This window comes from Episyrphus balteatus, chromosome 2 (genome assembly GCF_945859705.1).
Source record: "Episyrphus balteatus chromosome 2, idEpiBalt1.1, whole genome shotgun sequence".
NCBI lineage: Eukaryota > Metazoa > Arthropoda > Insecta > Diptera > Syrphidae > Episyrphus > Episyrphus balteatus.
Window position 1 is genome coordinate 23,259,674 of NC_079135.1, and position 26,361 is coordinate 23,286,034.

The 26,361-nt window shown below is 29.5% G+C and overlaps 2 protein-coding genes across 2 annotated transcripts in view; one reads left to right on the plus strand and one right to left on the minus strand.

The window, feature by feature from the left end:
* Window positions 1–26,361, minus strand: part of LOC129908690 (EGFR adapter protein) — an 81,411-nt gene that overhangs the window by 24,383 nt on the left and 30,667 nt on the right. The gene's annotated exons all lie outside the window — the stretch shown is intronic.
* Window positions 8,082–21,991, plus strand: LOC129908421 (uncharacterized). The gene is made up of 13 exons (XM_055984883.1): window positions 8,082–8,557; window positions 10,099–10,257; window positions 10,317–10,800; window positions 10,858–11,008; window positions 11,072–11,153; window positions 11,214–12,165; window positions 15,385–16,025; window positions 19,454–19,612; window positions 19,667–20,150; window positions 20,214–20,364; window positions 20,420–20,501; window positions 20,562–21,747; window positions 21,803–21,991. Exons 1-13 carry the CDS (start codon window positions 8,082–8,084, stop codon window positions 21,956–21,958), a joined length of 5,163 nt encoding a protein of 1,720 aa, XP_055840858.1. The 3' UTR covers window positions 21,959–21,991.

Below are 26,361 nucleotides of genomic sequence, written 5' to 3' on the forward strand. Positions count from 1 at the left end.
TTACGGATTAGTGAATAACCCTGCTACCAAATGCATTCAAAAATTTTAACTCAGCTGCATTAGTTTTAAAGCAAATATTACTTTTTTGCCCAACTAAGTACTAAAAATTTTTACATGACTCTAATTCAATGAACCGTAGTGTAAAAAAAATGCTCTACGATGTTTCGGCAAGTAACCTTAAAAGTTGGTGTGTTCAATTCTCTTTTCAAAATGGTGTAACATTGTTGAGAATATTCCATAAATAACCGAGATACAATTTTTTTTCTTAAGAAATCCGTCTTTTTATTAGGAAATTTTTCCTTATTATTTAAGTTTTGTACCCTTTCAGAACCTTTCAGAATACAAAAACTTAAATAATATGAAAATGCTTCCTAATAAATAAGATGGATTTCTTAAGAAAAAAAAATTGTATCTCGGTTATTTATGGAATATTCTCAACAATTTCAAATCCGATTATCTCCGAAAGTGCGTATTCGATTGCAACGAAACTTTTTGTGAAGAAGCATTTAGATAATTTTAATATAAACCAAAAATAAAATTTCCAAAAAAATTATTTTTGGATTTTTAAAAAAAATTTTGAAATTGTTTTTTTGAAAAATCAAATTTTCGAAAACGGGACATTGAATTTTTTTGAAATTTTGTTTTTAAATGCTGATTATTGATTTCTACAAAATGGCATAATAATTATATTTCAAAACTTTTTTTCCAAAAAATTATTTATAAAAAAATTAGTTTTTTAAAAAACGGCTCAACCGATTTTGATTTTTTTTTTTTCTAAAAATGCATGTTAATATATCAATTAAAACTGTATACTTGTTTTGGAGGGCAATTTAATTTCAGATTTTATTTTATTTTTTTTTTTTTAAACGAGTTTTATTTTTTTTTCCAAATTTCTATATAAAAAGTCTTAAAAATTTAAGCAACTTGAACTCTAAGAGCAAGTTCGTGCGACCCAGTCGTGCATTTTTTTTTTTTAAATACATTGCATGAAAAAATATTAAAATTTATAAAAATTAAAAATTCATATAAAATAATATGAAATACTTTGAAACAATAATCATGCTTATAAATTAAATCACTCCTGAAAATAAATTCATGGAATGCGCAGCAAAAATACTGTGTTTTTAAATATTTTTTATTTTTCTCAAGCAAATAAAAAAAATGTTTTATTAATTATTTAAGGTATAGCAACTTATTTAAAAGCTTTAAACCTCAATTCTCATATTCACCAATAAAAGTCACCCAAACAAACAAAATTGTCCTGAAAATCACTTAAATTTTGTTTTTCTCATCTACCTAATTCTAAGCTGGCAATAAGAAATCCTACAAAAAAAAATAGAAGATAAAATAAGCCAACCGACTGCACCATTAATGACAAAATATATATTTATTTATGTTTTGCATTTGTGAAAATATCTCACAAAAAAACTGATGACTTATGATGATGGAGTTCTTTTCTGCAATCGGTTCATGTTTATTTGCTAGAAAGCAAATATTGCATCTATGCTGCTCCTTGTTGGAAAGGACAATATTTGAGTACTTATTTTAATATTTATTTGAAGCGGAAGCATAAACAACTCAACTCACACACAAACATACAAAAAATAAGAGAAACAAATAAACAAAAAAAAAAATAAAAAATCTTCCAACAAAAAGTCATTTTAGAATTTAAATGCAAAAATAAAAATGCTAAAAAAATATCCTCTCGCAATCTCGAATCTGTGATGTTCCCCATTTCAAGCCTAGTTAAGTCCACAATCACTTAAACAATAAACAAAAATGTTCTAAATGTAGATGAGCAGAGTCCTTTTTTGCAAAAACAAAAATATTATAAAACAACCTATCTGAAAAATTCAGGACGAAATTCTAGATGTGGTAAATGTCCTGTTGAAAAAAGAGGATATAGAATCATTTAAATTACCAGTTTGTCAACAGACGACACAAAATCACAACTCAAATCCTAGGCATATCCTCACAAAAAAAAACGAAACAAAAACAAAGAAAACAAAAATAGAGGATACAACATCTCCGAAGGATGAGAAGAATGGTTGATAACACAGACGCACTTAATCCAACGACTGGCCAAATTCATTGTGTAACACTTCTAAATTGGTCCTAGATTCATATAGAAGGATGAAGAATAGGAAAGTAGGTGGGGTTTAGGGGATAGTATAGACTGCCTCCAATAACGAGCTTCGATCTAAGGGGTGGTGTGTGAACTTTCAGTATGTCACTTCTGTCGCACAATCCAACCGAAACCGAGAAACTCTGTTAGATGAGTTAGAATATACCCCCCACTCCCATTTTCTATACCCTCTCTATTGAAAACAAAATGGACAAGTTGAATCCTTTACTGATACCTACTCTTCTGAATAATGACATAAAAGGATTCGTTTGGACATTCAGAGCGTATATAGACCGTTTTAGCCAGGCCAGGATCATCATCATCGTTGCTACTGCGTCCATTTGGTGCAGGACCTTTTTTGTCCAAAAAACAAAAAAATACTCAAAATCTCTCTGTTCATTTCACCAGGACACTGGTGATGGCTATTGGCATGGCCTGAACCCAACACCATAAAGGATGAATAATCGACAAGAGCTTTTGGATCGAACGAACAGTAGATACAGTGGTCCTGGATGATGGTGATGGTGAATCTGGTTATGTCAAAGCTAAACTGGCTACTGGCTACCTGCTGAGATTGGTGGTGGCTACTCTACGAGAGATGCAGATGCAGATGCAAACAAAAGGAGAAATTGCATAGATTTTCATGCATATGACTTGACAGAGAGTTTGCTATAAGGTCTTTATACAAAAGGCTATAGCTGAGGTATTGAATGAACATGTAGTGGCTATGTTGAGTCGATATATTCATTATAAAAGGATATATTCCCTTTCTCCCTCTCTCTTTTTCAAACACTATAAATGCTGATGTGACTTGAAGTGAAAGGGCTTTTTCAAGTTAGTCGAAAAGGAAATGCATATATACACAAAGTTCCTATGTTCCGATAGATTTCATTGAGCAATCATTCAACGGGTGTGTGTCTTTTTCCAATTCGCTTAGCAACAATCACATGCAGAAGTGAGTTTTCGAAACCAAAAGACCGTTCATTGTGATGGTTTTTTTTTTTTTTGGTTTGTTGTATTGATTTGGGAATACAATGAAATAGCCTGGCTGTGCTATTAAAATAGGGTTTTTTAATATTGCGAGTTAAGGAAAAGTTGGAGATTTATGGGAAATTAGAACTGAATACATATCTTACAATGATTTTATAAAAATTTATATGAAACATAATAAATGAATAACAAAATATACAAATAATATTCAACAAGAAGATTCAATTTCACAAAATTATTCTGGTATCACGTAAAAATCGTGACCTTCAAAGATCTTTAAATAACAATAAAATAGAAATTCAGAATGCGGTAACCCTAAAATCACGAAAAAAAAAAACAAATTGGTAACTTTGCATTGATTTCAGAATAACGAACATTCCAAAAGTGTCAAAAATTCTAAAAGGGTAAAACTAAAAATTATATAAGAACACAATGCAACTCAAGAAAACCAACTGATCAGAACTACTGGTTAATCAGAACACATAACGTTAAATCTACTAAAGACTTATAATCATGAAAATCTTAAAGTCTTAAAAAAAAAACGAAAACCTAAAAAAAATTAGGTATAAAAAAAATTAAAAAACCAAAAATTATGAAAATTTTTGTATCACATATGGAGAAATCTAAGTTGTTAATTATATAATAATAATATATATATAATTATGATTACCAAAAAAAAAAAAACCAAGAAAGCCCACAATTCGAAAAAGAAACACAAACCTAAAAAGTTCCATACCTTGAAAACCCAAATATATTTTTCTACATAAGTTAGAATATGTAAAAGTAAAAAAAACTTAAAAAAATTGTAACCCAATATTACCAAAAACATACAATTAATATTAAAACTATAAAATACACACGATCTCGGAAGTTAGGAAAATAAGGTTTTCACAGAATTCTGAGATTTAAAAGTTTTTGAAAATTAATATTCTGTAATTAAAATAAATGTAACTCAAAAACACATTATTTATATATTGAAAAAAGTGGGTAAACATTTGTTGGTATGCAAAATCTCGATAACCGAAATTTCGAAAAACGAAAACAAAAACTTAAAATCCAAAACCCAAATTTTAAGTCCCGTTAGAATTGATACTAAATAACATACATACTTTATTCAGAAAATTGAAAACTCAAAATCATTAATATTACTGGTCTGCAAGGAAATCCTACTTTAAATAAAATCATACTTTTCTAACACGTCACGTTTTTTAGATATTCCCATTAGAAAGTCTCAAAACACCATTTTTTTTTGCTGTTTTCGATGAAATATTTTGGCATAATGTAATCTTTTTCAATTAAAATTGTTAGGGTTTATGAAAGAACTTATTTTTTTTTTCTTTTAAATTCAGTTTCAATCTTCTCAATATCTCTTTTCTTCTCCGAGATATCTTAATTTAGGTAAGTTTAGTAGGTTTGGCATATCTTACCATAAAGAAACTGATCTCTAAAAATTAATATTATCTTTCTCCCTAGAACAGAAGTATACTGTATTCTAATGGACTTTAGTGTGCTGATTTTGAATCCGAACTCAAAAAATTTAGTATTTTTTTTGAGATTTTCTAAAAAAAAAAAAAAAACTAGATTTTGTGATACTTTAATGCGAATATCTCAAAATCCTGATGTGATAGCATATTTTTGACTTCGGATTCTAACTCAGCACATCAAAAACTATAAGAAAAGTATACTTTTGTTTTTTAGGAGAAACAAATCTGAAGCTTTACAAGGCAGTTTATCGAATGGTTTATTACAAATAAGATATTTCTAAATAGAAAAATAGTATATAAAATTACAAAAAACGTAAAAATTTTGTTTAATGTATTTTATTATAGTTTTCTTTACATATTTGACTTTTTAAATATAATGGGCATTGATATTTTACATTTTCCTTAATTAAGGTGTTTTTGTTCATGTAGGATTTACTAAAAAGTGAAGGATTTCGAAATGTCTGCTTTTTTTGTCAATCAGTATTTTAAAATATGAGTAAACATTAATGTAAAAGGACATATTTGGTGTCAATCGATAGGTCATATTATAAGAAATGAGTTCTTTAAATTTGAGGTCAATGCGACAAATGGTTTTAATTTTATACAAGTTCAAATGAATCTAAAAGGGTGATTTTTTAGAAACTACTCACATTTTTCAAAAATCATTTTTACAAAAATGGTACCTGATAGAATTTTTCTGAAACTAGATTTAGATTCAGAATAGTCGAGTCTTTCATAATATCAAAAAATTATTTGAAGGAGAAAGAATCTAGGAAGTCCTGAAATTCTGAAAAATAATCTTGATTTTGAAATTCCAAATCCAAAAACAAAACTTGCTTAAAAAATCTGAAAGTCAAACCAATTCGGGTTTTGTTAGAAAGCATAATGTAGGTACATGGCAAAAATTAAAATTGAAAGCCCAAAATCCCGAATATCAAAAATTATATAGGTATAATTTTTTTTTTTTAAATCCTAGTCAAAAAACAAAACTGAAAATAATATTGAAGATTTCGCTGGATCCTCAAAGAATCTCAAAAGTAATAAATTCTAAAATCCAGCAATTTTTCAAAATGTATGGTCAAAAAACTCACAATACAGAAATTTAATTTTAAATTTTCGATACAGAAAGAATTTCTCCTTCGTGTCTAGTCTAAATTTTCAAAAATACCCGCTTAATGAACCTATTTCTTCGTCCTTTCTTAAAAAAACACAAGAAAATTTGCACTCACCTTGAGAGCCAGAACTTATAAAGTAATGATGCAAAATTGTTCTCTGTGATTTTCCTTACATAACAAGCTTCATTTTGTTCTCTCTTATAACAACCACCTTTCTCTAAAAGAACTCTTGATGTACACTTATAAACGACTAAGACGTCTTAAGATCTCCTCTGCATAATTATATCGTTTATTGCCAAAAATTTGCACTTCACAACACAAGTAAATTGTTCTGTACCAACTTCCTTCCACAGCAAGCATTGTTTTCTTCTTCTATGCTTAAAGACAACAAAAAAAAAGGACTTTGAAGGACGAAAGTCTGACGTCTTTTCTGGTGTTCGATATGGAACTTTGAAGCGCCTAAGAAGACAAATCACCTTCTTTATAGTTTCAGGCAAAATGTTGTTGTGAAACGACGAAGAAGAGAAGCAAAATAGAAATGAATTTTATAACGGCCAACCATTTTCCAGGAAATGTATATATTTGTATCCTTGTACTTGAATTTATGTTTAGAATAAAGACGAAAGGTATATCCTTACATTAAATCCCCTTCGCCTTTGAATGAAAGAAACCAACACCAGAGGGAGACACTCTTGAGAATTGGGTTAGAAGCGAATAAATAATTCTTTACATTCGTCCTTGAGTCTTGAAACAGGCGAAACGAGAACGAAACACAATGTAGATTATTGCGTTTTCTGTTTTTTCTCGGCCATCTTCATCAAACTTCCACCACGTTTACACCCAGATCTTCATCATTTGTAGAAATAGCCAAAAGCCGGAAGTAAGAGAAAGAAAGCAAAAAAAAAGAAAATTTTCTTTATGGGCTTCAGCAGCAATCGTCAATCGAAGGACTCTCTCTCGCCTTCCAGCTTTGGTTGATGTTCTGGTCGTCCTTCTTGATATCGTTGAACAGACTTAAGCGTGTGAACCTGCTGCAGGACAATAGCTTTTCTCTGCTATCAAAAAGTGTCTATATATTATAGAAGACATTGCGAGTTTCTCCTCATCCTCTTTGCCTCAATTATCCTTGAGTTTGTTTATGTGTATTGGTTTAATTTGTTTGTGGTGCGTGTGGCAGTGTCCTGAAACTCTGCTCTTATCATTCGGTATTAATCTAGTTGAAGAAAACTCGTGAAGCTCGTTCAAAACGATGAGTGTTTGTTATTTTGTTTTGTTTTTGTTGTTTTTCGTCCTTTTGCAGAAGAAATCCTTGTTATCGACTGACTGTCATCCCAAATAGTTAACTTTTTTTTGTTCTACTTCTTCTTCTTTCTGCTGAATCACACTACCAACCCAATGGACACTTAAGGAAGCACACATTTTGCGCAAGGATCCTTTTTTTATACTTTTTGGTGCGATTTTGGACATTATCCTTTATAGTGTTGAAATTTATGTCTCTCCCATTAAAGACAAAATGAGAGGAGACTGCAGAGTTGAATGCCAAAAGTATAGAAATCAAGACCAAATGCAAAACTGGTCTTGGACCATTTTTTTTGTTGAGAAGGTCCTTTTTTTTCTGTTTCAATGTTTAGCTTGGATTTTTATCAAAAATGAAAAAAATCCTGTCGACATTCAGTAAAAAGGATATTCATTTTACTTTTTTTTTTGTTATTTAGATTGCCAATTGGGATATATATATTTTTTACGATTCTAGGCTGCTGAGTAATCTTTCGATTTTTTGATGGTTCAAAGTCTGCAATTTATTGATTTCATTTTTTTTTGTAGGTAAAATGTTTTTATTTTTTAGATTTTTTTGTACATGGAAAAAAAATCGATTTTATTGATATGAATGCGGAGAATGTTAAGGACCATGAATGAAATATGAGGTTTTTTTTTCGTGTTCCAAAATGAATGAAGAAATGCTTCTGGATCAATTTTTTATTTGTTGATTGCCAAAAAAGGAATTTTTATTGAAGAAACGTTTATCTTTCGGTTTAAAAGTTATCGTTTGAATTTGTTTTTTTTTTTCATTTTTTTTTTGGTGGGTTTTAAATGCTTTTGTGTGTTATTTTTACTGTAAGAAAAATATAAATTGAGAATAATTTATTTATGAAATTTGTTGTTATCAATTTGTTGTAAAAGGAAATGTTTGACCTTTAGAATTGAAAAAGAAATGATAAACACTTAAAATAGGTGGTGAGCTAAATTATTCCTATGAAATAAAAGTCATCTTCTTATAAATTCATAAACAAAATCTTATCAACTTCTCTCAGTATAAAAACTGAAGATTGATTGAGAAAAATCTTAGTCTCTTCTGTGCTCTTCAACATGATAGTCATCGATTTCGTAAAAATCGCGTTGTGTTTAGTGTTATTTTTTGACAAAGTCACGTCATTTGTCGATGTTGACAATGTTAAATCACAGATTCGCTTGCCAGATGCATTGCAACCAATAAAGTACTATTTACATATTACTACTCGAATTCATCAGGACATTCTGAGATTCAATGGAAACGTTACTATTGAATTTATAGTTAAAGAACCTACAAATCAGATTGTTCTCCATGCAAATCAATTATATGACTTTGAGATTTCTTTGCGAAATTTACAAACTGATGAGAAAGTTGAAGGAATCGATTATATTCAAGGCACACATAATTTCTTGGGAATATATTCGAAAAACAATAATTTGGATTTTAAAACGGGTGAACGATATCGTTTGGAAATACTTTACACTGGTGGACATCAAGACAGAAGTTTCGGATTTTATAGGGATACTTATTTGGATGACAATCAAAATGTCATGTGAGTTATTTTGTTGTGAGAAAATTCAAAAAATTGTTTTTTGAGGTTAAAGTTGGCTATAAACGTGTGTTTGTTGTTAAAGGAAATTAAAATTGACCTCTGACCCATAAATTGATATCAACCAGTCCCAGTCTTGGGCTGATTAAGAATGTTTATTTTTATTGTTCAGGATAAAAATATTTCCTCGTCTATGATATAATACACCATCACCATGATGATTCTAAGAAAATGTTTAATTCTATTAATATTGCTTAAAAACAATATTATCTGTGACGAAAATTATGATTTCATGTTATTTACAGAAATACTAAATAATCACTCTGCTATTTCACTGAGCAGAGAACAGTTGCAATTGCTCATCAATAGAGCTGCTCACTGGTCAGTTTTCAGCCTTACAAAAATCCAAACCAATCAAACTTGCTGTGTCCTTTTGTTTTTTTATACAATGTTCAAGAAAAGCGATCAATTCAACAAGGAAAACAGTTGAAATGTTTTATTCACTTAAAGATTTCACTGCTTTTAAAAGGCAAACTGCTCTTTGCACCATTACTGGCTTTTTTCCATTATTTCATATTTTTAATCAAATTTCAAGATAATTATGAAGAAATTTAAAGAGTAATTTGCGGAGTAAACTGCTTTTTAACGAGTGAATAAAAAGCTGTTTTTAATACCTGCTCTTTTTATCTCTGATAGTAACTACAAGTAAAACTGTACAAAAAATCAACAAATAAAAAAAAAATTGTTGTCCGCATGAAACTTGCCAAAAAGTTTCCTTTTGCAATAAGAATGAACTATCATAAGAGACTATATCACATTTTTGGTTGAAGGTTATTTTTTCAAGGAGAGAGTTAATTCTGTAATAACCCCCAAAAAGTTATTGATTCTTTAAGAACTTAAGTGTATAGTGTATTCGTAAAAAGAATAAATAATGAAACAAGTCTTTCGATGAAAGGGTGTTTTTTTGAGTGAAGGAAACAAAAATTCCTCCGACTAAAATTTCCGTTCAAAATCTCCACTTTTCTCTCTCTCGATAAATTACCCTTTTATAAAAAATAATTATATGGCCTTCAAAGATACTTGATTATTATTCTTATATAGGTATTACAATTACTCAATTTCAATCAAATAAAACTTTTTAAATTTATTTTTTATACCAAAAAAAAAAAAAACACCCTTTCACTCAAAAATTCACTTTGTTTCTGGTTTCGATGACAATGAATGATGAATTTCAATAGGAAACGATTATTACAGAGTTTTTGCAATAAATCCACATTATTTCTACACCTAAAAAAACACCCTTTCACATAAAAAAACTGACTTTAAGCCTACAATAAAAAATTTATTTTAAATATAAGAAAAGTCACCTAATTTGTTAAAGAATTTAAAAAAAACTATTTTCACTATTTTTGTAATACAAAGTTTTTTTTTTTGGTATGTACTAATTTGAAAATTCATATTTTCTAAGAAAAAAAACCCTTTTACTTAAGTTAATTATGTAAAAAAACTGCACAACTTCTTTATCATAATTTCTTTACTTTCAGTCCCTTGGCAATAACTAAGTTTGAACCAACAAAAGCTCGAAATACATTTCCATGCTTTGACGAACCACACTTAAAGGCAAGATTTGTTATCAGCATTACCCATGGCAGCAACTATACAGCTGTATCTAATATGCCAATTGATGGAGTACCAGTTTACAAGTAATTCATTCGAAAATTTTTCAACTAGGTATAGTTTAAGTAATTTTATTCATTTTAAGTGTTAAAACCCAAATGACAACAACAACTTTCATGGAGACCCTAAAAATGTCAACTTACCTCCTTGCATTTGCTGTTACCAACTACAAACACGTAAGCGAGGTTGTAAACGGACGAGAATATGGAGTTTATTTCCCACCAAATTCGAGAGACAATGGAACAAATGCCTTGAAAAATGGTATCAATTCTTTAACAGCTCTTGAACAATATTTCGGAATTGACTATCCTCTGCCGAAACTTGATCATATTCGAGTTGAAAAAACTTATGGAATTGCTATGGAAAATTGGGGATTATTAACTTATAATAATAAAAATTTCGTTACAAATATTCGAAATAATTCGTGGGAAGAAATGCAAAAGATCATATCACAAAATCATGAAATTGCTCATCAATGGTTTGGAAATTTAGTAACACCAAAATGGTGGTCATATCTTTGGTTGAAGGAGGGATTTGCTGTTTATTTTAGTTATATTGCAACTCAATTGGTAAGAATTTTGGATTTTGTTTAACAGTTTCTTTGATGAAGAAGTTCGGTTTTTCAGGTCTTTCCCGAAATGGTTATTGATGAATATTTCATTTTGACTGAAATCCGTAATGCATTCAACCAGTATTCCGGTACACATCCATTGACAGTTTATGTTGAAGAAGGTTATGATATCAAAATGATTTACAATACTGTTTCTTACAGTTTTGGTAATATTTATCATTAATTTATTGGTGATCTGCTGAGTTATTTTCTAACTTTTTCTTTAACAGGTAGCTGTTTCGTACGAATGTTTCATCATGCTATTGGTCATAAGACCTTCCTCAAAGGTGTTACTAAATACTTGACAAAATTGTAAGAACTCAATTGACAAAGTAAAAACTATTTCTTCAATCATTTCTCCAATATTTCTAGCCAATACTCTGTTGCTGACGAACACGATCTCTTCAACGCTTTTCAAGAAGCCATCAACGAGGACAATGTCACATTATTTCAACACCATAAAACAGCTGCTATAATGCGTTCTTGGACCCGCAACACAGGTTTTCCAACATTATTCGTTACAAGAAATTTCGAAAATGGCACTATTACCTTCCGACAAAAATGTAGCACATATTGTGAGTCCGAAGACAGATGGTGGATTCCACTAAATTTCGCAACAGCATCAAATCCTGATTTTACCAAAACCACAGCTGATTATATAATTCCACCGGAAAATGAATTCACTATCAGTCTCAAAGACCTCAATTTGAATATGAAAAACAGTGATTGGTTAATTGTTGATAAGCAACAAACTGGTATTTATCATGTGTTTTATGATGAAAAAAGTATGAGACTTTTAGCTGAAGCATTGAATAAGGATAATACGAAAATACATGCCTTCAATCGTGCCAAAATTCTTCTAGACCTCAAAGATCATAAAGATTTGTCAGTGGAAACTTTCCTAGAAGTCGTTCGATATCTGAAATTCGAAGAAAACTTGATGGTGTGGGAAATTTCAGTTGACTTGATTTTAAACTTTTACAACAAAGTTGTTAATAGTAAACCTAAAGAAATTGAACCTATTAATTTCTTTATACGTCAATTGGTTAGAAAAGTTTTTCATAGAATCAATAGCAATCCATTACTTGTGGTACATGATGGTTTATTCAAAGAAAAGATTCTTAAAATTGCTTGTAAAGTTCATCTTGATGAGTGTCCAAAAATGAATGCATTTTTCAATTTTTTCAAGACCATAAAAGAAGCTATTTATGGAAAAGAATGGGAATATAAATTTTTAAGTACAACTTTCGAGAAGAATGATATGGAACGTATTCAAAAATTGATGGACCAATACTATTTGGATGGCTCAACATTAAGTGAACTCTAAGACGTATTTTAGTATAAGAAATAAATGCTTACCAAACAAATTTTACTTTTTTTAACTTTTGAGTTTTTAAGAAAAAGACTTGCAAATCGAGGTTTGCACTGAACTCGCTTCAAAACTTATGACGCTGAATACGAATTGAATCCTATGGCAGTAAGTGGCCTTAGACGATGGATACAAATTAGCATTGAATGGTCGGGACCTAGAACAGCGGCCGTGTCGCACAGTGGTTCTATTTCTATGTAGAGCGGAAAAAATCCGAAAAATTTAAACTATGTAACGGAACTGGGACTGGGAATACTTTCGACAAAATTTGGTAAACAGAAAATTCATTGAGAAAAAAGTTATTGAAAATTTTCCAAATTAGAAGGGATTCTTAAAATAACGAAAACATATTTTTTTTTGATAGATTTAATCTATTAACTTCTAACTAAGTAAAAGCCATTTAATTTCTCGTACAACAAAGAATTGTTGGAACTTGCAATTTTTATTCGAATATTTTTGGATAAAATACCCTCCTCGTTGGACGCGTCCAAAATGCGTCCGAAACGCGTCTGAAACGCGTCTGAAACGCGTCCACATGTTTTTTGAGTTATTCAATTTTCTGATAAAATAAGTTTGAAGTTAGCGGACAAAATCTGAAAAGATTAAAAACAATAGGTTTATAGCCCAGGGTCGATAATTTTCGAAACCAAAAAAAAACCATAGTAGGATGAAACCCATTGGAAAAGGAGGTGAATATGATAAAAATGAAGGGAAAAATAATTTTTTTTCACATAACCTCAAATTTTATGTGTATACCATTTTTTACCATTAAAAACTCAACCCTACCACTTCCCGAGCTCGGCTCGCCCGTAATTTATTTTTCCTTTAATGTTCATCATATTCACCTCCTTTTCCAATGGGTTTCATCCAAATAGGATTTTTTCTTATTTTTTAATGTTTTTGAAGGCTTCGGCACTGGTCTATTAGTTGACCTCCAAATTTGTAGCTTTTTAACTGCTTTACAATTCCACAAAGTTGTTTTCGTTTTATAGCCATAAAAGTTTTTTTTGTTTTTCAAATTGCCACTAAAATAAGGCTTAACTTATCGTACGAAATTTTTTTGATGTCCAAAATTTATGGTAATTAAATGCTTATTTGTTGCACAAAAAATTAATTTTGTAGCTCCACCCAGTCATTTTTTTATTTTAACTTAAAGTTTCAAAAGTTGACTTCCGGTTTGATCAAGCCAGTGGAGACCTTTTTTTAAAAAATAACTTCTTTAAAATTTTTCTTGTGCTAGTAATTATAGCTTTTCAAAACAAAATTTTTAATCCAAACCTCAACACTTTTTAAAATATTCAAGTTAGCTCAAAACAAAGCTTTCCAAATCCAAAAAAATGCTAGTTTTTTTTCGAAATTTGAAGTAACCTAGACTCCGATGAAACTCAAAAACCTCGATTTTGCAGGTCGATTAGTTTTCTTGATATTCAATATTGCGCTAAAATAAGACCAACCTCATTATCAATTTTTCAAAAAACTTACATTTTTTAAATTTTTTGAAGTGAAAACTTCTTTAGTATCGTAGTGATTTGAAACAAGATGAAACGAAAAAGCGACAATAAAAATCAATTGATTACACTGGTTTACAAAATTAAACTTTTTTTTTGTTGCCGGAACAAAAATATACTTTTCTGAAGGTTTTTGGTGTGCTGAACTCGAATCCGAAGTCAAAAAAATTCTAGCAGCTCCCGTTTTTGAGATATTACCGTTAGAAAATGCAGCACTTCGGACCTAATTCTTTTATATAAGAAAAATTGTTTGAGCATATTTAGTGATGGTTTTTATAAGAACTATTTTCCACCTTTTTAAATCTGTTTAAATCTTTCCGATATCTTTTTTACTGTACGAGATATCCTCAGTTGTTTGGTATTTTTATAAATTTTATAACGTCATTATCTACTTTATGATATATGAAGCCAAACCCACTTACTTCATTTTAAGATATCTCGGGCAATACAAAAGATATTGAAAAGATTTAAACAGGCATCGAAAGATGGGAAATAGTTCTTATAGAAACCGCTACTAAATATGCTCAAACAATTTTCATTATACAATAGAATAAGGTCCGAAAAACTCAAAAAAACGTTTTTTTGCATTTTCTAACGGTAATATCTCAAAAACGAGAGCTGCTAGAATTTTTTTGACTTCGGATTCGAGTTCAGCACACCGAAAACCTTCAGAAAAGTATATTTTTGTTCCGGCAACAGAACCCTTGTTAACCAGTGTTATAACTTTTTTGTTTTAAAAAAAAGATAAATTAAATTTATATTGTAGATAGGTAATTCAATAAACTATAAATTGTGCAAAATTTCAATTAATTTCATATTCAAAATCATGAAATAACGTTAAAAAGATGTTCTTTTTCGATACACGTTGTATCTTTTTACATGACATACAAATTTTATTTAACTTTATTAATACGCATGCTGATAATATTACCTTTCATTTGATATACCACACAGAAGGAATTTTAACTTTTTTTTTAGGCATGGTAGAAATATGATTGAAGCGTCATATAAAAGACGAAATAATAAGCTTTCAGATAATATAAAATTTACTATAGGTTGTCATTTAAAAAAATATACTTAATGGTGTTAGAAGAGAAAAAAGATTGATTTTTTTTGCTTTTTTGATAAAAAGTGATTGGGTTCAAAAAATTCTAGCTTTTTTTGTAGATGTTGTATAGGCATGGTTGATATAAATATTTTGAGCTGAAACAATAAGCTTTCAGGTGATATAGATAAAATGTATTAAAGGTTGTCATATAAAAAATATGGATATAAAGGTCATGGGATAAAAAAAATATGTTGATGATTTTATTCGATGCAAGAAAAATGATTTTTTAAGGTTTCACTTCTACCACGTGTGAATTTTAACTTTGCAAAATAAAATTTGTTGGGCAAAAATTAATTTTGTTGCTCCTCTCTATCATTTCCGAAAAATAAAACAAAATATTATTTACTAAGCTGAAATATTAGGTTGATAATGTTTTGTTTTGTTTTAATAAATGATATTTAAATGAACTCTGAACTTTGGCAACACTTTTTTTTTAGTTGTTTCATTTTTTATGATTCACTGTGTGAATCGCTTATTTCATGAATGCACCGCTGCTGTCAATCGTTCTTAATCTATCAAAATCAATTTTAGCAACAACTCTCATGATCGGGTTCAAAGCTGATTAAGAGATCAAAAACTATTGGATGCCTTTATTCATTTCTGTTTATGTTTCGCTTAATCATCTTTCATACAAAAAAAAAAATTCTTATCAGTATACTCTTAGTATACAAACCGAAGATTGATTGTGAAAACTTCTTAGTCTCATCAGCGCGCTTCAACATGATAGTTATTGATTTCCTTAAAATCGCGTTGTGTTTGGTAGCATTTTTTGACCAAGTCGCGTCATTTTCAGATGTTGACAATGTAACATCACGAATTCGCTTGCCTCGTGCATTGCGACCAACAAAGTACTATTTACATATTACCACTCGAATTCATCAGGACATTCTAAGATTCAATGGAAACGTCAGTATTGAATTGACAGTTAAAGAACCTACCGATGAAATTGTTCTTCATGCAAAAAGTCTGTATGACTTTGAGGTGTCTCTGAGAAATTTACGAACTGATGAGGAAGTTAAAGGACTTCGATATGTTCACGAGCACAGATACAATTTCTTGAGAATATTTTCGACTAGCAAACCTTTGGAACTTATGGCGGGTGAAAGATATCGTTTGGAAATTCTTTACACTGGTGAACATCAGGACACAAATTTCGGATTCTATAGGGATACTTATTTGGATGACAACAAAGATGTTATGTGAGTTTTTTGTGAGAAAATAGAAACTATAAAGTTTGTTATCGTTTTTTGGAGGTTAAAGGTGTCTATAGTCGTGTGTTTGTAGTTAAAGTAGACATTTAAATTGACTTTTAACCCATAAATTGTTATCAATAGTCCCAGTCTTGGGCTCGTCTTAATCTGTTAATATAGTTGTTTTATTTATACGGAAAAATAATAATTCAATATAATTTTGTTATTGTTTTAGCGCCGCTGCGGCTAAAGGTTTCTGATTAAAATTGTTTATTGTTTTTGTTGTTTCATTCAAGAAAATAATCCCGCCTCTGACACATCAAAATAATATCTACGATTCTGAGAATAATTGTGAAATGCATCACTCTCACTCAGATTTTTTGATATTTGCTACAAGCAGTATGGAATTGAATTCGGGTCTTTGCATATTCAACACCCCTTTTTTCCAAAGAAGGAAAATTAATTAATTTGAAATATTTGACAAATTTTTCTTGGAAAAAATGATATTAGGTACATTGTTCATATAACGATGAGAGAAAAAAACTAATAATAATTTTATATAGAGTGTGTAGATCAGAAACAATGTTTAGTAAAGTAAATAAAGCAAATTATTAGGGAACCCGGCCGAACAGTTCTGATATTAACGATTTTTTTTTTCAAACGTAGATAATTAAAAATACTTTAAAGTCTATAGATTAAAAATTGCCGATGTTGCCGTAATATTTTTTAAAATTAAAATTAATTTTTTTTTTTAACAAAAAGATTCTCTAAGTAATTTAAGGAAAAAAAACTATAACGGAGTAAGGGACAATTTTCTCACAAACTGACTTCAAATACAAAAAATAATATTTTGAACACAACGGCAACACCAACAATATTTACAGACACCTTTTTAAAAAGCTTCGTTTCTATCTGTAAAATTTAAATCCACTAAATTTAATCAAGTGTTTTAATCAAAATTTTGGAAAAAAATAACATTATTAAAAAATTTTAAAAGGCTTTTTTTCATAATTTTTCGTATCTTTAATACATATTAGCAAAAATTAATAAAATTTTTGCTTATTACATATTTATTTTTTTAAATTATTGCCCATTTTTTTCGAAAAAAAAAAATATTTTATATTATTTATAAAGACAAGTAAAACTTTCAAAAAAAAAAAAAAAAATTAAAAAAATCAAGATTACTTACAAAACCTAAAAATTAAACTGTTACTAGCACACTCTTGCGCTTAACCTAGCGAACTAAAATCTCACAACGTTAATATTATAGATAAGTGGGACAAATTTAGCGGGTGGCCCGACTGAAAATCGAAAAAAAATATTTTTTGGACCACACTAATATAAATAGGTACAAAATTTCTTTGTCCGTCTTAAAAAATCAATTTTTCAAAACTTAGAAAGTTTTTTTATTAAACTAAAAATGATTTTTTTCTTATTTTAGCACTTAGCAGTTTCTGTTAAAAAAAATTTCATCGAAATCGGTTAAATCGTCGTCTATGAGAAGTCAGAAATCAAGAAAATTATTCTATGAAAGATACTGTCATTAACAGTTCAAAAACATTTTTACTTGCGATATAGGTACTATATATATCAAGTTATGTATTCGTACAAAAAAAAAGTTGAGATAACATTTTTCCATGACATAACGATGGTAGACGATGCCAAAAAAGTGGGTCCCGGAAGTCCGTCTGTCTGTATAACGAGCTACAGCCTAAACGGATGGACCGATTAATGTCAAATTTGGAATGTAGCCTTATTTGGCGACTCTCCAGAGGAGTTTTTTGAATTAATTTTTTTGGACCAAAATTAACGGTACTTGTCATATACCGATTATAGTAAAATTGAAATTTATCGAAAACGGCTCCAACGATTTTGTTTAAAAAATTCAAATGTTAGTTCTAAGCTAAGGGGTTTCTTCTTATGAAAAAAATTTTGTTCGAAAATCATTATTAACGGTACCTGCCATAGAACCGTTTTTTTTTTTCAAATCCGATTATCTCGAAACTGCTTATTCGATTTCAACGAATCTTTTTGTGAAGAAGCATTTATATAATTTAAATATAAACCAAAAATAAAATTTCCAAAAAAAAATAATTTTTGGATTTATAAAAAAATTTTGAAAATTTTTTTTTGAAAAATCAAATTTTCGAAAACGGGACATTGAATTTTTTTTAAATTTTGTTTTTAGATGTTGATTAGTGATTTCTACAAAATGGCATACCAATTTTATTTTAAAACTTTTTTTCCAAAAAATTATTTATAAAACAATTAGTGTTTTAAAAAACGGCTCTAACGATTTTGAAATTTTTTTTTCTATCAAAACTGCATACATATTTTGGAGGGCAATTTGATTTCAGATTTTATTTTTTTAAACGAATTTTATATTTTTCTTCCAAATTTCTATATAAAAAGTCTTAAAAATTTAAGCAACTTTAACTCTTAAATGCAGTCGTGCGTTTTATTTTATTCTGATATTTGGAAGCATTTTGAAAGAAAATCAATTTTTTTTCATTTTGGTCATATGTACATATGTACCAATAATTTTGTTCCAAAAAAAATCTTAAACGGAAAAAAATTTTAAGCTAATCATTTCAGCAGTTCAATATAACGAAAGACAGACAGAATTGTGAAATTTCAATTTTCACCAATATTTTCTGAAATAAAAGTATAGATTTTCTTCATTTTAATAAAAGGTTTTAATCTTAAACTTCGAACTTTTAAAAATCGAGTAGATTTTTCGGTATTTTTTTTTTTTTTTTTGAAAAAATGCAATTTTTTTTAAAAGTCAAAAATACAAAAAATAATATTTTAATGACAAAAAAAAAACACAAAAAGTAAGTTTTAACCAAGTTCTATTAGCATCCTTCCTTATAATATTACCGTTATGAAATGCAAAATAAAGTTTTTTTTTTATAACGATAATAATTTCAAGAACGGAGGCTACAAGAATTTTTCTGAGTTCGGATTCATCACCCCCAAAAACCTTCAGAAAAATATATTTTCGTTCTTGTGGCAAAAATCTTCCAATGACTTAAACTTTAGATAGGTAAAGTTAAGTTTATTTTTTTGGAAGAAGAAAATAAGTTCTCATATAGGAACCGTTACAAATTTCCTTGTAATGAATTACCTCACATAAAAACATAAAGTCGAAAGCAGCCAAAATAACGTTTTTTGCCATTTTATATCGGTAATATTTAAAAAAAAAACAGAGGCCAATCAAATTTTTCTGTCTTCATATTCTAATTCAGCACTTAAAAAAACTTCAGAAAAGTACATCATTTTGTCATGCCATCCACTTCCTCTATATTATAAAGAAACAAGATGATAAATTCGAAATGTGTAGGAAATGGCAGGACGGTTCCCATTCATTTTAACTAACATACTATCAAATTTTCTACAAGTTCATCTTCTATACTATATTGTTTCTTCATTTTCAGACCCCTAGCAATTACTCAATTTGAACCAACCAGCGCTCGAACAGCATTCCCATGCTTTGATGAACCACATTTAAAAGCAAGATTTGTAATCAGTATTACCCATGGCAGCAACTATACAGCTGTATCTAATATGCCAATTGATGGAGTACCAGTTCACAAGTGATTCCTTTAAAATCTATCACCTATATTTTAAAGAATTTAAATCTATTTTAGTGTTGAAACCCAAATGACAACAACAACTTTCCTCAAGACTCTAAAAATGTCAACTTACATTGTTGCATTTGCTGTAACCAACTACAAACACGTAAGCGAGGTTGTAAATGGACGAGAATATGGAGTTTATTTCCCACCAAATTCGAGAGACAATGGAACAAATGCCTTGAAAAATGGTATCAATTCTTTAACAGCTCTTGAACAATATTTCGGAATTGACTATCCTCTGCCGAAACTTGATCATATTCGAGTAGAAAAAACTTATGGAATTGCTATGGAAAATTGGGGATTATTAACTTATAATAATAAAAATTTCGTCACAAACATTCGAAATAATTCGTGGGAAGAAATGCAAAAGATCATATCACAAAATCATGAAATTGCTCATCAATGGTTTGGAAATTTAGTAACACCAAAATGGTGGTCATATCTTTGGTTGAAGGAGGGATTTGCTGTTTATTTTAGTTATATTGCAACTCAATTGGTAAGAATTGAGGATTTTGTTTATAATAGTTTCTTTGATGAAGAAGTAATGTTATTTTTTCAGGTCTTTCCCGAAACTGTTATTGATGAATATTTCATTTTGAAAGAAATCCGTGACGTATTCAAACACAATTACCATTATCATCCTTTGACAATCTACGTTGAAGAAGAAGATGATATCAGAAAGGCTTACAATATTGTTTCTTACAGATTCGGTAAGGTTACCAAATACTGATATTTTGAACTCTTCTCAAACCTTTTCTTCAACAGCTAGTTGTTTCGTACGAATGTTTCATCATGCTATTGGTCATAAGACTTTCGTCAAAGGTGTTGCTATCTACTTGACAAGATTGTAAGACCTTAATTGACAAAGAAAAAACTATTTCTTCAAACATTTCTTCAATATTTCTAGCCAATACTCTGTTGCTGACGAAAACGACCTTTTTAATGCTCTTCAAGAAGCTATTGATGAGGACAATGTGACACTATTTCGAAACAATAAAACAGCTGCTATAATGAGTTCTTGGACCCACAACACAGGTTTGCCAATAGTCTTCGTTACAAGAAACTTCGAAAGTGGCACTATTACCTTCCGACAAAGATGTAGCACAAGTCGTGTTTCTGAAGAAAGATGGTATATTCCGCTAAGTTTTGCCACAGCATCAAATCCAGATTTCACTAAGACCACAGCTGATTACATTATGCCACCGGAAGAAGAAGTCACTGTCAGTCTCAAAGATCTCAACTTGAATATCAAAAACAGTGATTGGTTAGTAGTTGACAAACAGCAAACTGGAATTTATCATGTATTTTACGATGACAAAAGTATGAGACTTCTAGCTGAAGCTTTAAATAACGATCATACAAAAATACATGCCTTCAATCGTGCGAAACTTCTTCGAGACCTTGAAGATCAAAATGATTTATCGGTGGAAACTTTCCTAGAAATCATTCGGTATCTGAAATTCGAAGAAGACTTGTTGGTATGGGAAAATGCAGCTGACTTAATATTGAACTTTTACAACAAGTTACTTGGAAGCAAGTCCAATGAACCTCTCAAATTCTTTATTCGTGGTTTGGTTAGAAAGGTTTTTCAAAGAATCTTCATCAATCCACAAAAAGATCCTTCAATGTCTGTTCATGAGGCTTCATTTAAAGAGAAGATTCTCAAAATAGCTTGTGAAGTTGATCTTAGCGACTGTCTGAAATATACACAAAAACTTACTACCGATTATTTTCTTAATGAATTAAGTGACGACCACTTAAAGTCGGATTTTACACTTTGTCAAGGTCTCAAAATTGCTGCATTTGATGAATTCAAAAAGCTAGTAATGAAAGTTACCACACCCGATAGTAGTATTGTGAAATTCTATGAATTTTTGTTTTCGTTGAAATGTGTAAAGTCGCTGGAAAATATTCAATATTTTCTTGAAACTGTTTCAAATAATGAGAATGCAACAGCAGTTTCAAGTTTAAATAGTCCGGTTTTGAGGAGAAGATATTCCAAAAATACAGGCTTATCTATGTTGTATTTGTTGAATGTCGAAGCGAGACCGATGATTTATGAGTTTTTAGTGAAAAAAGATAAGCAAACTGCTGTAAGTTATTTATAATAGACTTTTGTGATGAAATGTATTATACATTCTTTTGCAGGAAGCTATTCGAGATGGAGCAATAAATATGGAAAGAGGAATGGAAGATCAATTGTTGTCAAAGAAGGCTTTCCAGAAGAATTATAAAGAACGAATTCAAACATGGCTGGAGAGTTACTATTTAGATTCTCCATTATTTCCAAAATCAGATGATTAACATATTTTTGGAAGGAATAAATGTCAAAATGAAGACGTAACTGTTTTTTTATTCAATTTAAGTTCGGCGGAAAACATTATGATTTTTGATTTTGTTAACCTCCTTTAAATATTTAAGCAGTTGGTATGTCTATTTGATCCGTCATAACATCTTAACTACTTATGAAACTTTTCCTAATGGCGATGGCGCCCTCTAGATGAAAACGTCAAGAAATAACTGGGTTTTAGTTTTTGAACTTATATTTTTTTTTAAATTACGTTGTAGTGATAATTTGAAAATGTTTTTTTTTTTTTGTTTGAGCTGGTGTTCATAACAATTTATATATTTAGTTCATTACTTTTAACCAATAGATGGCGCCATATTTGAAATTTCCATATAGTCTATATTCAGCTGATAATTAAAATTTTTTTTTTTTTTAGTATCTTTTTCTTTTACTTTACAACAGAGCTGCAAAAAGGGGGGTTATACATATGTTTGTGCCCTCATAACTTTTCAAAAACTTGCTATAATTTGACAAAATGAGGTATCATTAGAACCATCTTACTTGTCAGCTGGCTATAGGCTATGCAAAACTCTATAATATGGTGCCCTCTGTAGGCAAATGCAATTAAAATATTTTTGAAACTTTAATAATTTCTAGTTCAGCTATATGAAGAAAGTCATCAACACCAAAAGCAAGGTCAATTAAAAAAAATGCGTTTGAAATTAAAAAAAAAAAAATATTTATTGCAATTAAATAAAATTCATTAAAAAAATTATTGCAATTGAAAAATATTTGCATTGCAAATAAAATTATTCTTGCAAATACAAATATTTTGTATAAAAAAAAAAAAAAATTAATGCGAATAAAAATTTTCTGCATTGAAAAAAATATTCAATGCAATTTATGTGCATTAAATTTTTTACTTGCGATATAGGTACTATATATCAAGTTATGCATTCGTACAAAAAAAAAAGTTGAGATAACATTTTTCCATGACATTACGATGGTAGACAATGCCAAAAAAGTGGGTCCCGGAAGTCCGTCTGTCTGTCTGTCTGTCTGTCAGTCTGTCAGTCTGTCAGTCTGTCAGTCTGTCAGTCTGTCAGTCTGTCAGTCTGTCAGTCTGTCAGTCTGTCAGTCTGTCAGTCTGTCAGTCTGTCAGTCTGTCAGTCTGTCAGTCTGTCAGTCTGTCAGTCTGTCAGTCTGTCAGTCTGTCAGTCTGTCAGTCTGTCAGTCTGTCAGTCTGTCAGTCTGTCAGTCTGTCAGTCTGTCAGTCTGTCAGTCTGTCAGTCTGTCAGTCTGTCAGTCTGTCTGTCTGTCTGTATAAGGAGCTACAGCCTAAACGGATGGACAGATTAATGTCAAACTTGGTATGTAGCGTTATTTGGCGACTCTCCAGAGGGGTTTTTGGAATTAATTTTTTTGGACCAAAAATAACGGTACTTGTCATATACCGATTTTAGTAAAATTGAAATATCTCGAAAACGGCTCTAACGATTTTGTTTAAAAAATTCAAATGTTAGTTTTAAGCTAAAGTCTATCTTTCAATAGAAAGTTTTTTTTTTGAAAATCATTATTAACGGTACCTGCCATAGAACCGTTTTTTTTTCAAATCCGATTATCTCCGAAACCGCTTATTCGATTTCAACGAAACTTTTTGTGAAGAAGCATTTATATAATTTAAATATAAGCCAAAAATAAAATTTTGAAAAAAATAATTTTTGGATTTTTAAAAAAAATTTGAAATTTTTTTTTTGAAAAATCAAATTTTCGAAAACGGGACATTGAACTTTTTTGAAATTTTGTTTTTAGATGTTGATTAGTGATTTCTACCAAATGGCATACTAATTTTATTTTAAAACTTTTTTTCCAAAAAAATATTTATAAAAAATTAGTTTTTTAAAAAAACGGCTCTAACGATTTTGAAAATTTTTTTTCTAAAAATGCATGTTAATATATCAATCAAAACTGCATACTTGTTTTGGAGGGCAATTTAATTTCAGATTTTATTTTATTTTTTTTCAAAAACGAATTTTGTTTTTTTTTTCCAAATTTCTATATAAAAAGTCTTAAAAATTTAAGCAACTTTAACTCTAAGAGCAAGTTCGTGCGACCCAGTCGTGCATTTTATTTTTAATATTCGTCGAATTTCTTGCAAATTAAAATTGTAAGAAATTCGACCAATATTAAAAAAAAAGTATTTAATGCACACATTTTTCATTGATTTTTTTTTTTTCAATGCGGAATATTTTTTATTTGCAATAAAATTTTTTTGTATGCAATAAAAATTTAATTTTCAATGTACCTAAATATTTTTCAGTTGCAATAACAATTTTTTAATGCAAGTTTTCTTGTTTAAAATAAATGTTTTTTTTAAATTTTAATGGAAAATCAATGCATAAAAAAAAAATATTGGCATTGAAATATCAAATGCAACATTCTTACTTTCTCCAAAACCATGCAAGGATTTTTTATTTCAATGTTCCATTGCTTTAGTTCTCCTATTAGTAATAATCAATTGATCAGCAGTTTTTAGAAATAGTGTGGAAATATGAAGTTTTCATTACGATAAGTAGTCTAGAAGTAATGTTGGAATAAATGAACATACCTTTTAATCGGCTCTGACTAAGTCGGGTTTTGCGTTTAAAAACGGTTTTTGAAGCCGAAGAAGAAATTGATTAATTTTTTTTTTACAAAAGATATTTAAATTTTTTTTTTGACATTATCTCACAATGCAAGGGGATCCATATGGAAATTAATGTAACGTTACATAGCTAGCAGACAAGAAAGACGCTTTCAACGATATGCTATTTATCGAATTACCATGAGTATTTTAGAAGTTATGATGGAACAGATGAACATATCTCATTATGGTGTTTCTGTTATAGGGTATAATTAAGTACGATTGAAAAGGAGTGTTGAAACGGAAGAAGTTGCGTATGTTTTTTTTTTTTTCAAAAAAGAACAATAAATAGTCTTGTCAAAACTTTTTTTTCAGCCCAATAAGTGTACATAGTTTTATGACCCATTCATACAGTTATACCTATTAAAGCAAGGATCAACCACTAAAAATGCTTAAAAAAAGTACGCCCTATAAATCTCAGAATTTTTAAACATTTTAATTGTTAACCGAAAAAAAACTGTGTCAAATGTCACATTCAAGTTAAATATCTAACCAAATGGTTTTTTGTCTATACTTCCTCGATTATGCATCAGCACCAACTATCGAACCTAACTACTTGAAAAAGAAAAAAAGTGGGCTAAAAGAACAATAATGTAAACTCACCCTTGCTTACATACCATCATTATCATCCACATGCTCCAAAAGCCACCATCACACGACCCACACAATATATAAGTAAATACTTGCCATCCTTTCTATAGATGATTTACACTCTCCTAGCAACATTGTCAAGCATAAAAAGGAGCGTGACTAAACAATAATAAATACAAAAACTATATATATTTTGTAAGTTCCAACTTTGTTTGGGTTGGGTTTAACAATAAAAACCCTTCTTTAAAGATTTTATCGCCATTCCATAAGTGGCGCCCGGGCATAGTATCAACAATAAGAGTGCTCCTTTTGTTCAAAACCTCAAAACTTCTTCAGATGCATTAATATTTTTTTTTTTTTTGTTTAACTTTAAAATCCTGAAATAGGATGTGGCATTTTGGGTCACAATATATTTAAAATGTCTGGGATGCATAAAATATATAAGTGTGTAGGTGAAACCTTCTATTGCACAGACTTTTTATACAAACTGCATTGCAACTGGAACTCAAAGGCGTTCTCTTTTTTATGTTCGAGGTCGTAAAATAGAAAACAAGAAAAAAAAAAAAAAATAATATCAACAGGTCCTTTCACAAAGTTAAACTTTTAAAATACATTTTTCACTCACAAACACACACGCACTAGAGGATGAAAAAGTATTATTTATTCAAACATTGAGTAGAAAAAAAAAAAAAAAAAACATTTTGAACGCCTCATATCCTCTTTGTGAATTTTTAATAATAAATTGGTGTTGGCGAAAAATTAAATCAGTAAAATGGTCAGCATAAAAATAGTGTCTGATCCTTTTACCTGTCCTGTTTTTTTTTTTATATATTTTTTTATGTTTCCCCAGTTATTTCCTTTATTTTATTTTTATATTTTTTTAGGTCACACTCATTGTAGCTTTAGGCTACAATTTTTTGTCCAAACAAGAATATAGTTTTTCACCTTTTTTTTTTGTTGCTATTTTTAATGAAAATTTATTGCTGAATTTCCGGTTCGTGGATAAAATAAACCATTTTGTCGCGTCGTGTGCCTGAAACTATGCAAACATTTTAAACAATTTTCCGAATCGAATTTTTAAGAGGTCAGAAATACATTTGAATATTATGATACCTTAATTACCCGCAAGAGGCCAGTGCTATTGTT

Coding starts and splice junctions, on each gene's coding strand:
- LOC129908421 (XM_055984883.1), top strand. CDS start 8,082: ATGATAGTCATCGATTTCGTAAAAATCGCGTTGTGTTTAGTGTTATTT. Junction 10,801..10,857: donor GTTATATTGCAACTCAATTG/GTAAGAATTTTG, acceptor TCGGTTTTTCAG/GTCTTTCCCGAAATGGTTAT. Junction 19,613..19,666: donor GATGGAGTACCAGTTCACAA/GTGATTCCTTTA, acceptor AATCTATTTTAG/TGTTGAAACCCAAATGACAA.